Raw genomic sequence first — 12,797 nt, 5'->3', positions numbered from 1 at the left:
TAATGCCTGCGTGGATATTGAATATCCAGGTTATAATAAATTCTGCCATTGCCAAGGCTTTAAAACTCACTAGTAGTCTGGGCTTGTGCTGACCAGTTTGCTAACCTGGTACTGGCTTTGCTGGACTGGCACTGCACACCTTTACCTTCGCTTCTGCTCGTTGCTTTCCACGGGTAACTTGCTGTCACTGGTGTCACTGGGGTGGTTTCTCCAGTGTACACAGAGTTTCAGCCCCACCATTATTCCTTCTGCACTTAGAGTGAAGTTGAAGGAAATCACAAAGAGTTACCGATGATTTATTTTCAAAGAGGTGGGATCTTTGCTACCAAATACCTCCTGCGAGGCTTCTCCTGTGCCGTCTCTATTGCAAGAGCTGGTTGTGTTTAACATGAACATCTTCAACCGCTTTTCTTGCGGCGTTTTAACATGTAAAAAGGCCAGTGTAGTGAGGTCCCCTAGAGAATTAATACTTTTAATCAGGCGTGGGCTTAATTTCCTGTTGGTCTTGCAGCACAACCAGGACACTTTCCATCTCCGCAGCTGGCAGCAGCTCTTTAACGTCGGGAGGTGACAGAAATGTCTGGTTTATCCCCCCACGGGCATTTGTGACAAATTAATCAGCAAGCAAAAATCTTCCCTGAGCCTCCTCGTTTTATTCTGTCACTTCACATACAAATGTCTCCAGGCTCCTGCAGGGCAGGAAAGCTCGTTCTGCTCTAACGATGCTGTTGTGTTGCAGGCTTTGGATTTCAGCTTGGACGGGAAGGTGAACTTGTCAGAGCTGACGCTGGCGCTAGAAAACGAGCTCTTAATAACCAAGAACGGAGTCCACCAGGCAGCCCTGGCGAGCTTCAAAACGGAGATCAGACACTTGCTGTAAGTCACCGGGATCGCCGGCTCTGCCGTGTCCTCCCGGCCTTCTCCGTTTGGCCATGCAGACGCTTAATTAGCAGCTGATTAATGGCAGCTCGTAGCACCTCTCCAAGCGGCTCTGGAAGGGTTGGTTCTCTGTTAGCTTGGGCAGAAACTTTCAACTCTCTTGTTTTGCATGGCTAGAACACTCAGAAACAGTTATTACAGAAAAAAATATATTTAAAATATATTTTAAAACTATTTTCAGCCCCTCTCTGTGGTCTGGAAACGATCACTGCACTCCGCAATGGTCATTGATGGCCGCAGATTTAGCCGTGTGACAGAGGTGCGGGTGAGGTACAAAAACACTGCACACCACTCACCTTTTCCATTTGAAAGTCAACACAGTTTGACTTTGCCCTGGACTTGCCATGCAGGCTTCTCCAGTGCGAGAGTACAGGGCACAGGAAACATTTCCCTATATGTATTTCCTTGTATGTATATTTATTAATTTATAAATTATGTACATGCACTACTGAAGCTCAAGTATTTCTTCCCACACACCAATGGATCATCTTGTCCACCCCACTTGGGGACCCTTGCTGGAAGCATTTGCACCCTCAGGTTTGCATCCATCTGCCATGTGCACAAGCTCTATTTTTAGAAGTCTTTTATTTGTGCTGCAAATCTTTGAATAGAATCACAGGATGGTTTGGGTTGAACGGACCTCCCCAGCTCCCCCAGTGTCCCCCCTGCCATGAGCAGGGACATCTTCACCAGCTCAGGTTGCTCAGAGCCCCGTCCAGCCTGGCCTGGGATGTCTCCAGGGATGGTTCATCCACCACCTCTCTGGATCTTCATGCGACACCATAGATGACTTTTGCTGGTCATTAAGACTGTGTGTGTCCTGTTAACTCTTTGTTTTACCCCTTGTGCTTGTGAGCTGCCCACTTAGGTTGTATGAGACCTCACAAGATGAGGTTTCCCACTGTTGGTTTGCATCTACATCTCTAAATGCCTTTTTACGTTCACTCAAAGATTTGTTGTCAAGTTCCCATCAAGAAAGCTGCTCAAGGTAGCAGACCTTACAAGTTGTGATCAAGATCAGACTGGATGTAGTGTAAGGATGAAGTGATAAAGGTAATAAAATGGTGAGAACAGGTAAATGAGGCAAAAAATGTCTTGGAAAAATGGCATAGTGCTACAATTTGTGGGGCTAGAGCACAGCTGAGGAGTTCAAGTGTTGGGGTCTCAGGAACTTGGGGGATACCGAGACAGGTCCAGAGCTCTGCAAGTTCATATCTAGTGACTAAGTGCAGCTGATGATAAAAGGCCCTTGGAGAGCTTTTCGAGCTGTTCTTCTCTGCCAAGCCTCTTGCAAGTACCTTCTAGGGCACCAGGAGGGGTGCCCTGACCCAGGCCGGCTGTCCTTCCCCTAGGGAGCGGGTTGACCAAGTGGCCAGAGAGAAAGAGAAGCTGCGGTCGGACTTGGAAAAAGCCGAAAAGCTGAAATCCCTGATGGCCTCGGAAGTGGACGATCACCACGCCGCGATCGAGCGCCGGAACGAGTACAACCTCAGGTACGGCATCCCAGCTCAGCCCTCCCCTCTTCTTTGGGATCGCCGCTGTGGCATTGCGCGGTCTCAAGTGATGGAGGTAGAGGTTTTGTGCCCGCTGGTTGCCACCAAGCTCGACTCGCAGCGGCGTTTGCATCTTGATTCTTTTTCCAAGCTCTTCTTCCCTGTGATGTCTCTGTAGGAAGCTGGACGAGGAGTACAAGGAACGAATTGCAGCTTTAAAGAACGAGCTCCGGAGGGAGCGGGAGCAGATCCTGCAGCAGGCTAATAAACAGCGGCTGGAGCTGGAGCAGGAGATAGAAAAGCTGAAAACGGATGAGAACTACACCCGGGACCGCCTGGCCCTTTCCCTGAAGGTAACGGGAATGAAATGCAGCTGGCATTTTCCCCCAAAAGGGGCAAAGATGCTCAAAAGTGGGGAGCGATGCTTGCAACATCATCCTTGTTGAAAGGCTGTGTTACAGTGTGCATGTTGAGCTGGTGGAGAGTGATTTCAGCAGCAAGACAGAGGTGTATCCATGAGAGTTGGGTTTTTTTGGGTCACCTGGACAGGTTACTCCTTGGATTCATAAGGCTCCAGTTGGAATCTCTGCTGCCATCAAGTGCAGAGTGTGTGTGTGTACAGCTATCAGACAGGCTGGCAGCCTCGCTGGCTGTTTTGCTGTCCAACCTGGAGATAATGTCTTGATAAAGCTTAAAATATTGCTTAAAAAAAAAGAACTCTAAAGCAAGTTTGTTGTTATACCTTTGGATAAACTACCTGCTGTCTAATGCAATGGTATCATTCACCCATGACCCCACAGATTCGCATCCTTTTCCAACATTTTATTACAAAACACTTCAGTCACAATTTTCTTCTGAATCTGGCAGCTGCATTACCATATAACTTAAAATTTGTTTAACCTGAGCAAATGTTAAAGGGAATGGTGGTGTCTGACAAGCAAAAGTTGCTGGTTTGACATGACAGGAGGGCTTGTATGTTCACGGGTAACAAATTCACATTTCCTCACTTTGGCTGAAGATGTAGCAGTGATTTACTCCGACTCAACCGGGAGACGACTCTTTCCTAGTGAGTTACCACGTCCTAATGTTTTCCTTCTCCAAATGCTGATGCTGTTGTGGGGGTGTGTGTTTGGTGCAGGAAAACAGCCGCCTGGAGAGCGAGCTATTGGAGACAGGAGAAAAACTGGCCGAGTGTGAAAGTTTGGCAAGCAAACTGCAGAGGAACTTGGAAAACGTCCTGGCTGAGAAGGTAAATCCTCCTGTTCCCAGTATGCGTCCAAAATTAAATCACTATTCAGTTACTGCACTCAAGCTGCCAATTTAACTCGTAGCTGGAGGTTTTTGGGGTGTCTATCCAGATGTGAGCGAGGCACAAGCCTTGGTTGATGTGCACCAAGCCTTGGTTGATGTGCACCAAGCCTTGGTTGATGTGCACCAAGCCTTGGTTGATGTGCACCAAGCCTTGTTGATGTGCACCACCTGATGGACTTACAGTTAAGGAAATTAAAGATATCCGACTTTAGCTGTAGTTTTAAGCCATTTAACATTGGGAGCCTTGCAGTGAAGAAATCATGCTGCAGATGTGCAGGGATTCTTTTCCCCAGCACATAGTTGTGGGTAGACCCAATGTGCATGTGCTTTCTAAGGCAGATGATCCACGAGGTGCTTGGTGCTACCTGGCATCTCTGCTAAACTCTGGTGAAAACCAAGGTGAGCAGCAGATCATGGTTGTACCACAGAATCATATAATGGAATCATAGCATAGTTTGGGTTGAAGGGACCTTCCAAGCCCATCCGGTGCCCCCCCTGCCATGACAGGGACATCTTCACCAGCTCAGGTTGCTCAGAGCCCCGTCCAGCCTGGCCTGGGATGTCTCCAGGGATGGTTCATCCACCACCTCTCTGGCCAACCTGGGCCAGGCTCTCACCACCCTCAGCATAAAAAAAACCCTCTTCCTCAGAATATCACTTCTCCAAAGGCATTTCTTTGTGTGTGCACCTATAGACAAAGACTCATATACTGGGATTCTCACCCAGCATCTGTTTTGCAAACTACTTTTAAGTCGGGACTATTTATCCAGCTGGGATGTGCATACGCTAAGCCAGACAGCTGTGGTCTGAAGTCCAAGTTAGCATGAGAGCTATGGTGAGATGGCAGTTAGTGTTTTTTAGGGAGGTTGCTCATTGTCTCCTACCAGCAGGGGAGCAGATTTTGTGTATTTCAAATAAAAAGCAGAGGGGAGAGGGCGCAGGCTGCAGGACGGTTTGCGAATGGCATCCGGGCTGGTTGGTGGGAAAATAACTGGTTTTATTGGTGCCGTTTCAGTTCGGTGACCTGGACCCCAGCAGCGCGGAGTTCTTCCTGCAGGAGGAGAGGCTGGCGCAGATGAGAAGCGAGTACGAGCGGCAATGCAGAGTAAGTGGAGACCTGGCACCCATCTGCCCTTTCTGCAAACTACACACGAGGCGTTTTTTGATTTATGAAATAAATTTGCAATACAGAGTTGCGGGAAGTAAGAGCAGAAATAAGATATATCCAAGTTTTGGTGGTTTCCAAACTAGTAGTATATTCTTAAAATAAAACGGAAAATGTACAGTTTGGCTTCTCCTGCCCAAATCTTGCATGGCTGAAATACTTATTTAAAGTGGGCTTGCAAGTTATGTGTTTACATATCTACTTTCTGATGACCGCTATGGTTACGAGCATTCGGTTCATCTGTTCTGCATGATCCTTTTCATTCAATAAAGAACTACCTTGGCAAAAGGCCGTCTAGATCTCAAACAACATGGTAGCTCTGTTAGGAAACGGCAGTTTGAAAGCAAAGATTGTCTAGCAATATTTGTTGAATTGATGCTTCTTGATATGACATTGCTTGAATATGCGGTTGATTTGTTCTTTTTGAGTGCTGGCAGATATGAATCGGTGCTCAGGGTTCACTTTCCAAAGCTTTCAAATCTGCAGAGCTGTGTGTTTACACATTCAGGGATTCGTTTTCCTCAATAAACGCTGTTCGTTGAGCTGAGCACATGGCATTTGGCACAAACACTTGGGATATTCCGCTGGCAAGTGGGCAGAAGTACCAGATGGTAAATGCAGTAATGAGGGTATCTCTTTGCTAATTTGATCTTTTGCTTCTGATTTGATTTTTCAAGTCGATAAGTGCTCAAGGAGGTATTTCTCGACTGTTTGAAAATGTTCCTAAGCTGCTGTTTAAAAAAGGTCGTAGGAAGAAGGAATCAAGTGAAAGGTCCTGGAGCACAATATGCTTTATAGGCAGAATATATCCAAGCTGTCAGTCTGAAGAAGGTTTTGCTCTTTTAGTAAGAAATGCATGTGTTGGAACCTGGAGAAGGGTGATGTTTAGCTGGTAGGGGGATGGCTGACTGTGGCGTGACGGCAGGATTATTGACAAGTCTTTCCCTACTCTAATTCCCTCTCCAACATCTCATCATGGGAGATGCTCAGCTGCCTTGGTTGCTTTCACTCAAGCTTCTTTTTCCCCCTTGCAGGAGCTGCAGGACCAGATAGACGAGCTGCACTCGGAGCTGGAGGAGTCCCGTGCCCAAGGCAAAGCGCTCAGACCCCCGCTGAAAAGTTCACTGTCGGAAGAGTTCGACATCGATTTCAAAATTCATGGCAATAGCGGTATTGAACCTGACCAAGGTAAAGCACATCTCCTCTATCACCAACTTCAGCGCTGTAGTTATTTATTGTAACATCTTAGAGGCAATTATGCAAAAACTTACCCAAACTTTCACAATTAGACTCAAACACCGCCCCTGTTTTGCTGTTTAACGTTAAGTGGAATGCAACTGATGTATTATATTCAAAGCTGAAGTTAATGTTTGCAGTTTCTTGTCTGTGTGCGTGATGTGAATTTAAGAGCTGCAAGTAGCTGCCTAAACAAATTTAAATTGATGAAATAATTCTGTTGAGAATGTGTCTCTTTGGGCTTCAAGTATACATATATAATTACTGTTTTTAAAGGACTTGGTTCAGAAGACTGCAACCCATTAAATATGAGCATTGAGGCTGAAATGGCTATTGAACAACTGAAGGAGCAACATCACAGGGATCTACATGACCTCAAACAGGAGCTTGAAGACACAGTAAGCTATTTTAACTTCACAATTTTTACAGCCTCTTCATACAGGTGGAATGGTCCTAAATGACTTTTAATTCATGGTCAAATAATAACCTTTCTATGTATGTGAAGCTTTACCTTCTCTGCTCTTTCTGAACAACGGTGGGCGATGGAGAGGGCTGAAAGAATCGTAGAATCAGAGAATGGTTTGGGTTGAAGGGACGTTCCCAGCTCCCCAGTGCCCCCCCTGCCATGAGCAGGGACATCTTCACCAGCTCAGGTTGCTCAGAGCCCTGTCCAACCTGGCCTGGGATGTCTCCAGGGATGGTTCATCTACCACCTCTCTGGCCAACCTGGGCCAGGCTCTCACCACCCTCAGGGCAACAATTTCTTCCTCGTGTCCAGCCTGAATGTCCCTCCTTTAGTTTAAACCATCACCCCTTGTCCTGTCACAACAGGCCCTGCTAAAATGCTGCAGTAGATCCCCCAGCTCAGGAGAGAGCAGTGAGCCTTTCTGAGGCTGTATTGTGTTTTTTGTCTGGAAAGCCTGCTGCAGCCAAATTATCCACTTCATTCCTGCTAGCGTGGGATCATTGTGGGTTAGAAAAGCTGCCGGCAGGAGCCTGTGGTGCTAAATGCCGTGCTTGAGCGGTACAGTGGAGTTGAGATGTGACCTGTGCTGTGGGATTATGGAAGCTCTGCTGTTATCATAGCTGTGCTACTGAAAATTAGCAGTCAGCTCCCCATTTGGCCCAGGTGGCCAAAAAAGCCACCAGCATCCTGGATTTTACCAGCACTGGTGTGGCCAGCAGGCCCAGGGCAGTGACCGTCCCTGTGCTGGGCACTGGGGAGGCCAAACCTCAAATCCTGGGGGCAGTTTTGGGCCCCTCACACCAAGAAAGGCCTTGAGGTGCTGGAGCAAGTTGAGAGAAGGGAATGGAGCTGGTGAGGGGCTGGAGCACAAGTGTGATGGAGCGGCTGAGGGACCTGGGGGGTTCAGCTGGAGAACAGGAGCTGAGGGGAGACCTTCTGATCTCTGAACTGCCTGAAAGGAGCTTGGAGCCAGGGGGGTCGGGCTCTGCTCCCCAGGAACAAGCGCCAGGAGCAGAGGAAACGGCCTCAAGTTGCGCCAGGGGAGGTTGAGGTTGGATCTGGGAACAATTTCTTCCCCAAAGGGCTGTGGGGCATTGGAACAGGCTGCCCAGGGCAGTGCTGGAGTCACCAGCCCTGGAGGGCTGGACAGACGGACATGAGGTTCTCGGGGACATGGGGCAGTGCCAGGGGTGGGTTAATGGCTGGACTTGGTGATCTTGAGGGTCTTTTCCGGCCAAAATTATTCCGTGATTTTCTGCGTGTCCATCTGCAGATTAATCTTTCCACACGTGCAGAAATCTCTCTGTTGGCTCTATGTGGAGAAATTTCGGGTCAAGATGGGTTTAGGAGGCTGGGGCAGCTCCCCTGCAGTGCCTGTGGTATTACAGTCGCTATCATGTCCTGGTCATGCTGTTTCCAAGCAAGAAAGACTTGCCTTGCTCTGGTCAGGATGTGTCCAAGTTCGCTCTGCAGGAGTCATTCAGGTCCAGAAGATGGGGGTCCCATCAAGCTTCCAGTTTCCACCTCCAGATGAGAGATGCTTATATGATTATAGTTGTTATAGAACTCTAATCTATTCATTTCGTGTATGGCATAACACAGGTGCACTGAAACTGTGTTGGGATGGGAGTGGGAAAAGGCAACTGATAAAATATTACCCCCAAATCATTATTACGCTGAAATCATTCATTTTCCTTAAGGGTTTGTCTCATGTCACTTGTAAAAGTAAAATAAATAAATGTAATCTAAAAAAACCCACCACACAAAACCACAAACACATGCAAGAACAATAAAGAAACAAAACCAACCAAATAAACCTTTTTAAAGGGAAAGGCCTTGTCTGCCTTTTAATTTGGGGAAGGTTTTGAAGTAGTAATCAGTGAAATAATCAATGAAAGAAATAGGCCACTTGCAATTTGCAAAGCTAATTTAGGGCTTGAAAGTTGCTGGTTGCTTCTCTCTTTCTTTTCTTTCTGCTACAAATTTGTTTAATGGAAAAGCCTGAATTTCACTGGCTACTGCACAATAGTCTTTATCACAGTAAGAAATAAAGCTGAGCGCTACAGAGTTCTTAGCAGGTGAAATCAATATAAGATGCGAATGTGTAAATCAAAATATTCTGTAGAATACATGGAAATACGTAATACAGAAACGTTGAGAAAGCATCTATGTAGAACATTCCGTAGGAAATGAACCATCCCATCTGGTTTTTCCTTTTTGCAGGTGAGCCATTACGAGAAGCAGCTAAATGAGATGAAAACCCACTGTGAAAAGGAGCAGGAGGATCTGAGGCAGAAGTACGCTGGGGAGATGCACGTCATGGAAAAGCAAATAGCTGCCCTTACAAATCAAATTGCAGAGCTGCAAGGAGAGGCAGCACTGCTCAGGGAACAGCAAGAAAAGCTTGGTTGTGAACACAACGATGAGAAAAACAAACTAAAACTGAGTTTCGCTGAGGAAAAAGCCAATTTGCAAGAACTACTGAGGCAGGAGCACGAAGAAGACGTCAGAGCCAGGCTGGAGGAGGTGAACGAGAAGTTCAGTCGAGAGCGGGAAGAACTGATTCAAAACGGTGTCTGGGTGGAAGAGAAGATGAGGGGTTTGGTGCAGACGCTGCAGGAAGAGAAGGGAGAGCTGGAACGTGGCTTTCGCGAGCAGCTGGAGAGGATGGCGGAGCTCCATGCCCTGGAGAAGGAGAAGCTCCAACAGGAGCTGCTGAGGAAGCATCAGCAGGACCTGGAGGAGGAAAGGTGAGTGTCACCTCCATGGCTTGGTGTGGTGACCAAGGCGTAGTGCAGAAATCAGTGCCGATGTTTAATTCACCCGTACTAATTGTCACCTGTTTTATTCCAGAGCACTGGGCTGCTATCCAGGGGTTTTTTCTCTGACCTTTCTCAGATATTTATACTGATTTTTAGCTCACCCAGAGGCAACAATAGTGCTAAAGCATAACCAGACGTGATTAATTTGAGCTCTGTTCAGGATCCCTGGGCTTTACAAGTCCTTGCTTTGTACTTTTAAAGCATTTGGCTTTTCAGAGTTGTTCTTTTCTGAAGAAATCAAGGGGTGGCTGGTAAATGCTTTTTGAGCCAGGACCAAGTGTCAAAAGAAACTGAAATGGCCCCTGTGACAGGGACAGATGGGGGTAAGAACGATCTGCCCCCACAAATCTGATCGGATTAATAGAAGGGCATATCTTGTACATGAAACCTTTTCTGAGGACATTTTGTGAGTTATACTTTTCCAGTGCAATTAGACTTGTATTTCTGAGATTTCAACAAGTTGCCCTAAATGTAACTTTGGCTCTCAGAAACATCCATCAAATCATGCTTCGATTTATTTTATTCAGCCTGAAAAGGCATTTGAACCTCCGAGTTAGCCCGGAGTTTGGTAATATATTATGTTAACCGTGTTTAGGAAAAAAATGGCAAGTGACTATAACAGAAGAGCGTCTCATGCAGAAACTCAGTTTTCTGTCGACACACAAACACTTGTGACTAAATATGAAGAAAGGATCCAAAACCTAGAAGGACGTCACCAGCGAGAGCTGCGTGAACTTGCCGAACAGCAAAGAGAGGAGAAGTCGCGGTGGGAGTTTGAGAAGGATGAGGTTGCTGAAGCCCACGAGCGACTGAAGGCGAGTCTGGCGAGTGAAAAAGCTGTTTCAACTGCCCTGAGCCTGGAGAAAGATCTCCTGGAGAAGAACTTCAAGGAAGAAGTGAACAAGCTCGTGTGCGACAGAGAGCAGCTTCAGAAGGAGCTGCAAGACCTGAGGAACGCTGCTGAGGAGCAAGAGAAAAAGCTGAACGATAAAATAACGCAGCTTCAAAACGACCACGAAAAAGAGCTGAAGGACAAAGACGAGCGTATATCCGTGGTGGAGGAAAATGGGAAGCTGGTTAGGCAAAAGCTGGAGAGACTCAACAGTGAATACAAGCAAGAGAAAGAAGACCTCAATTCCAAACTTGTTGCTTTGGAGAGTTTAAACCAAGACATTTGTGTAAGAGCAGAAACTGAAAAGGCCGAGCTGAGTCTGGAAATCTCAGACCTTCAAGGGAAAATACACAAATTGCAGTGGGAGACCCGTAGCTTTTCTGCACTACAAAATCATTATAGGCTCCTGGAAGATGAGTATGCAAAAGCAAAGAGCAAAATTGCTGCTTTCCCTGGTGTGGCGCCTCTGGGAGATGACGCGGATGTCTTCTTAAACCTGCAGAAAGTGCACGAGCGAGCGGTGAAGGAAAATGTCCGGATGGCGGCCGAGATCCTGAGGCTGCAGCACAGGCTGCGGGTGATGGAGCGGGAGCCCCTGCGACGCCCCAGCTCCAGCTCAGAACCATCTCAGCCGCCGGATGACACAGATCCCATTTTTGAAGGGTCACCCAGCGATTGTAAAGATGCAGAGGAAGGAACAGATTCAAATGTCCTTCTCCTTTTGGAGGCTGATGCCACAGACCTGGAAGAAATGAGTGAGATTGATTCAGATTTGGAGAAACCATTTGTTCAAGCCCAGGCAGGTGGCCGTGCCCTTGAGGTACAGATGCAAGGAAGGAAAGCGGCGCCGGGAGCCGATGGCCATCAGGGTCGTGATGAAAATCTAGAGCTGATTTCTTGGGTGCCTCTGCAAGAAAAGAAAGATCTCGAGAAAACTCTTGAGCGAGGTCCCAGACCAAAAACACTACATAAGGATGTGAAACAGCAGAAGGTTCACCTGCTAAATCACAGAATAGCTCCCAAAAATAAAGGGTTGGTTTCTGATGCGCTGAAGCTGCAGGTTGAGCTTGAAAAGGCTGAAGAACTGAGTGAAGCCTCGGTCCAGCTTGATCGCACTCCTGGGTTGGCAAATGGTGACCTGAAAAGCGTAATAGCTCAGCTTTGGACAAGGGTGAAAGAGTTAGAAGGCAGATCAACAGCACAGGCTCAACTTCTGTTGCTACATGAAGAAATTCAGGAAGAAAATGAGGATCTGAAATCTCAAATGATAGAGTTAGTTGAAAAAAATAGAGTGCTAGAAGACAACCTGCATAAGCTGAGCAGCCTTCATTGCCAACTAGAAGAAAGTAAACTGGAAAGTATTAAGCTCAGAGAGGAAAACACAGAGGTCCTCCAAGAAGATGTCCAAGATAGCCAAGGGAACATCACTGCACACAATGACAAGTTAAGGCTGCAATGCCAGCTGGGGAAGCTGGAAGAACACGGAGCCATGTCTACAGGTCAGCAAGGCAAACGTGCCCAAAGCGACAGCGCGGTGACAGAAACGTCGTCGGAAAAGAGGGACCTGCTGGAACCCAACAGAAAGCTGAAGGAGAAAATAGCTGCTGGGGTCATCCCCAAGGAGGAGAGGAACACCGTGCCGCACGGCTTGCAAAGCACGTGCGCTGAGCTGCAGCAAAAAGTTGATCTTTTGAGGTAACGTACGCTTAAAAACAAAACCCAAAACACTGTGGGAAACGTGCCGGCCCCACGGGAATCAAATCTAAAAAACTAACCTAGCGTCCCACTCATCGCTTCGTAGCCGCCCACGTGCTGCACGGCAGCTGCGTTAACCGCGGTAGTTTAACTCTGCTTAGAAACTGGTGCCTTGGACTCTAACAGTGAACAGGCTGATTAATCGTGGATAACAGCGGCTGAAATAAACCCGTGTGACTTACTCCTCTCTGAGCGTGGCCTAACACTGTGTGGTAAACCAGGAGCAACCCGCCAGCTGTTCTGTCTGTGGATGTTGTCACCTTCGCAGTGTGTAGCTGACGGTGCATCAGAAACCCCTGTGTTTTTATGTCCAAAATACTACGGTAACACTTCCAGAATGCTTTTAGCTTTTACTAATATCACCTCTTCACTTGGTCTCTTCCTCTCTAATACTGAATGTTACTTGGAATGCTAAAAGTGCTTCTATTTTTCCCAATATTTAAGTTAATACTAGAGAATTACAGTAACTTTTTGCCCAGCAGAAGCACTTAAGTGTTAGGAATCCATCAGGTGTGTGATATGGTAAATACCATTATAACACAGAGAACATAACAGGTTACCTACTTGTTTTTAACCACAAGGATTATTTTGAAGGCCATAAAGTGCCTACAAGTGGCTTAATTATTGTTCAGCACCAGCTTCCTGCAGGAAATTGGGGTTTTTTTGGGTATTGCACCATGGTTAAGTTATTTTTTCCAGTTGCCTCAGGACAGAAAAA

At 46.8% G+C, this 12,797-nt stretch overlaps 1 protein-coding gene across 12 annotated transcripts in view; it reads left to right on the top strand.

The window, feature by feature from the left end:
- Positions 1-12,797, top strand: part of NIN (ninein) — a 69,436-nt gene that overhangs the window by 32,883 nt on the left and 23,756 nt on the right. For 10 of the 12 annotated variants that reach the window (XR_010472669.1, XR_010472671.1, XR_010472670.1 and 7 more), the window contains exons 9-17: positions 740-876; positions 2,292-2,432; positions 2,611-2,785; positions 3,571-3,681; positions 4,759-4,848; positions 5,943-6,096; positions 6,421-6,542; positions 8,834-9,360; positions 10,028-12,019. Coding sequence is in view for 9 of the 12 variants with exons in the window: in XM_065063052.1 (XP_064919124.1) it covers positions 740-876; positions 2,292-2,432; positions 2,611-2,785; positions 3,571-3,681; positions 4,759-4,848; positions 5,943-6,096; positions 6,421-6,542; positions 8,834-9,360; positions 10,028-12,019 (3,449 nt within the window). In the remaining 3 variants the exon portion in view is untranslated. The remainder of the gene's footprint in view (positions 1-739; positions 877-2,291; positions 2,433-2,610; positions 2,786-3,570; positions 3,682-4,758; positions 4,849-5,942; positions 6,097-6,420; positions 6,543-8,833; positions 9,361-10,027; positions 12,020-12,797) is intronic. The other 2 variants (XM_065063060.1, XM_065063061.1) reach the window with 1 other exon arrangement.

Source organism: Columba livia, chromosome 5, assembly GCF_036013475.1.
Source record: "Columba livia isolate bColLiv1 breed racing homer chromosome 5, bColLiv1.pat.W.v2, whole genome shotgun sequence".
Lineage (NCBI taxonomy): Eukaryota > Metazoa > Chordata > Aves > Columbiformes > Columbidae > Columba > Columba livia.
This window is presented reverse-complemented; position numbering and strand designations above follow the sequence as displayed.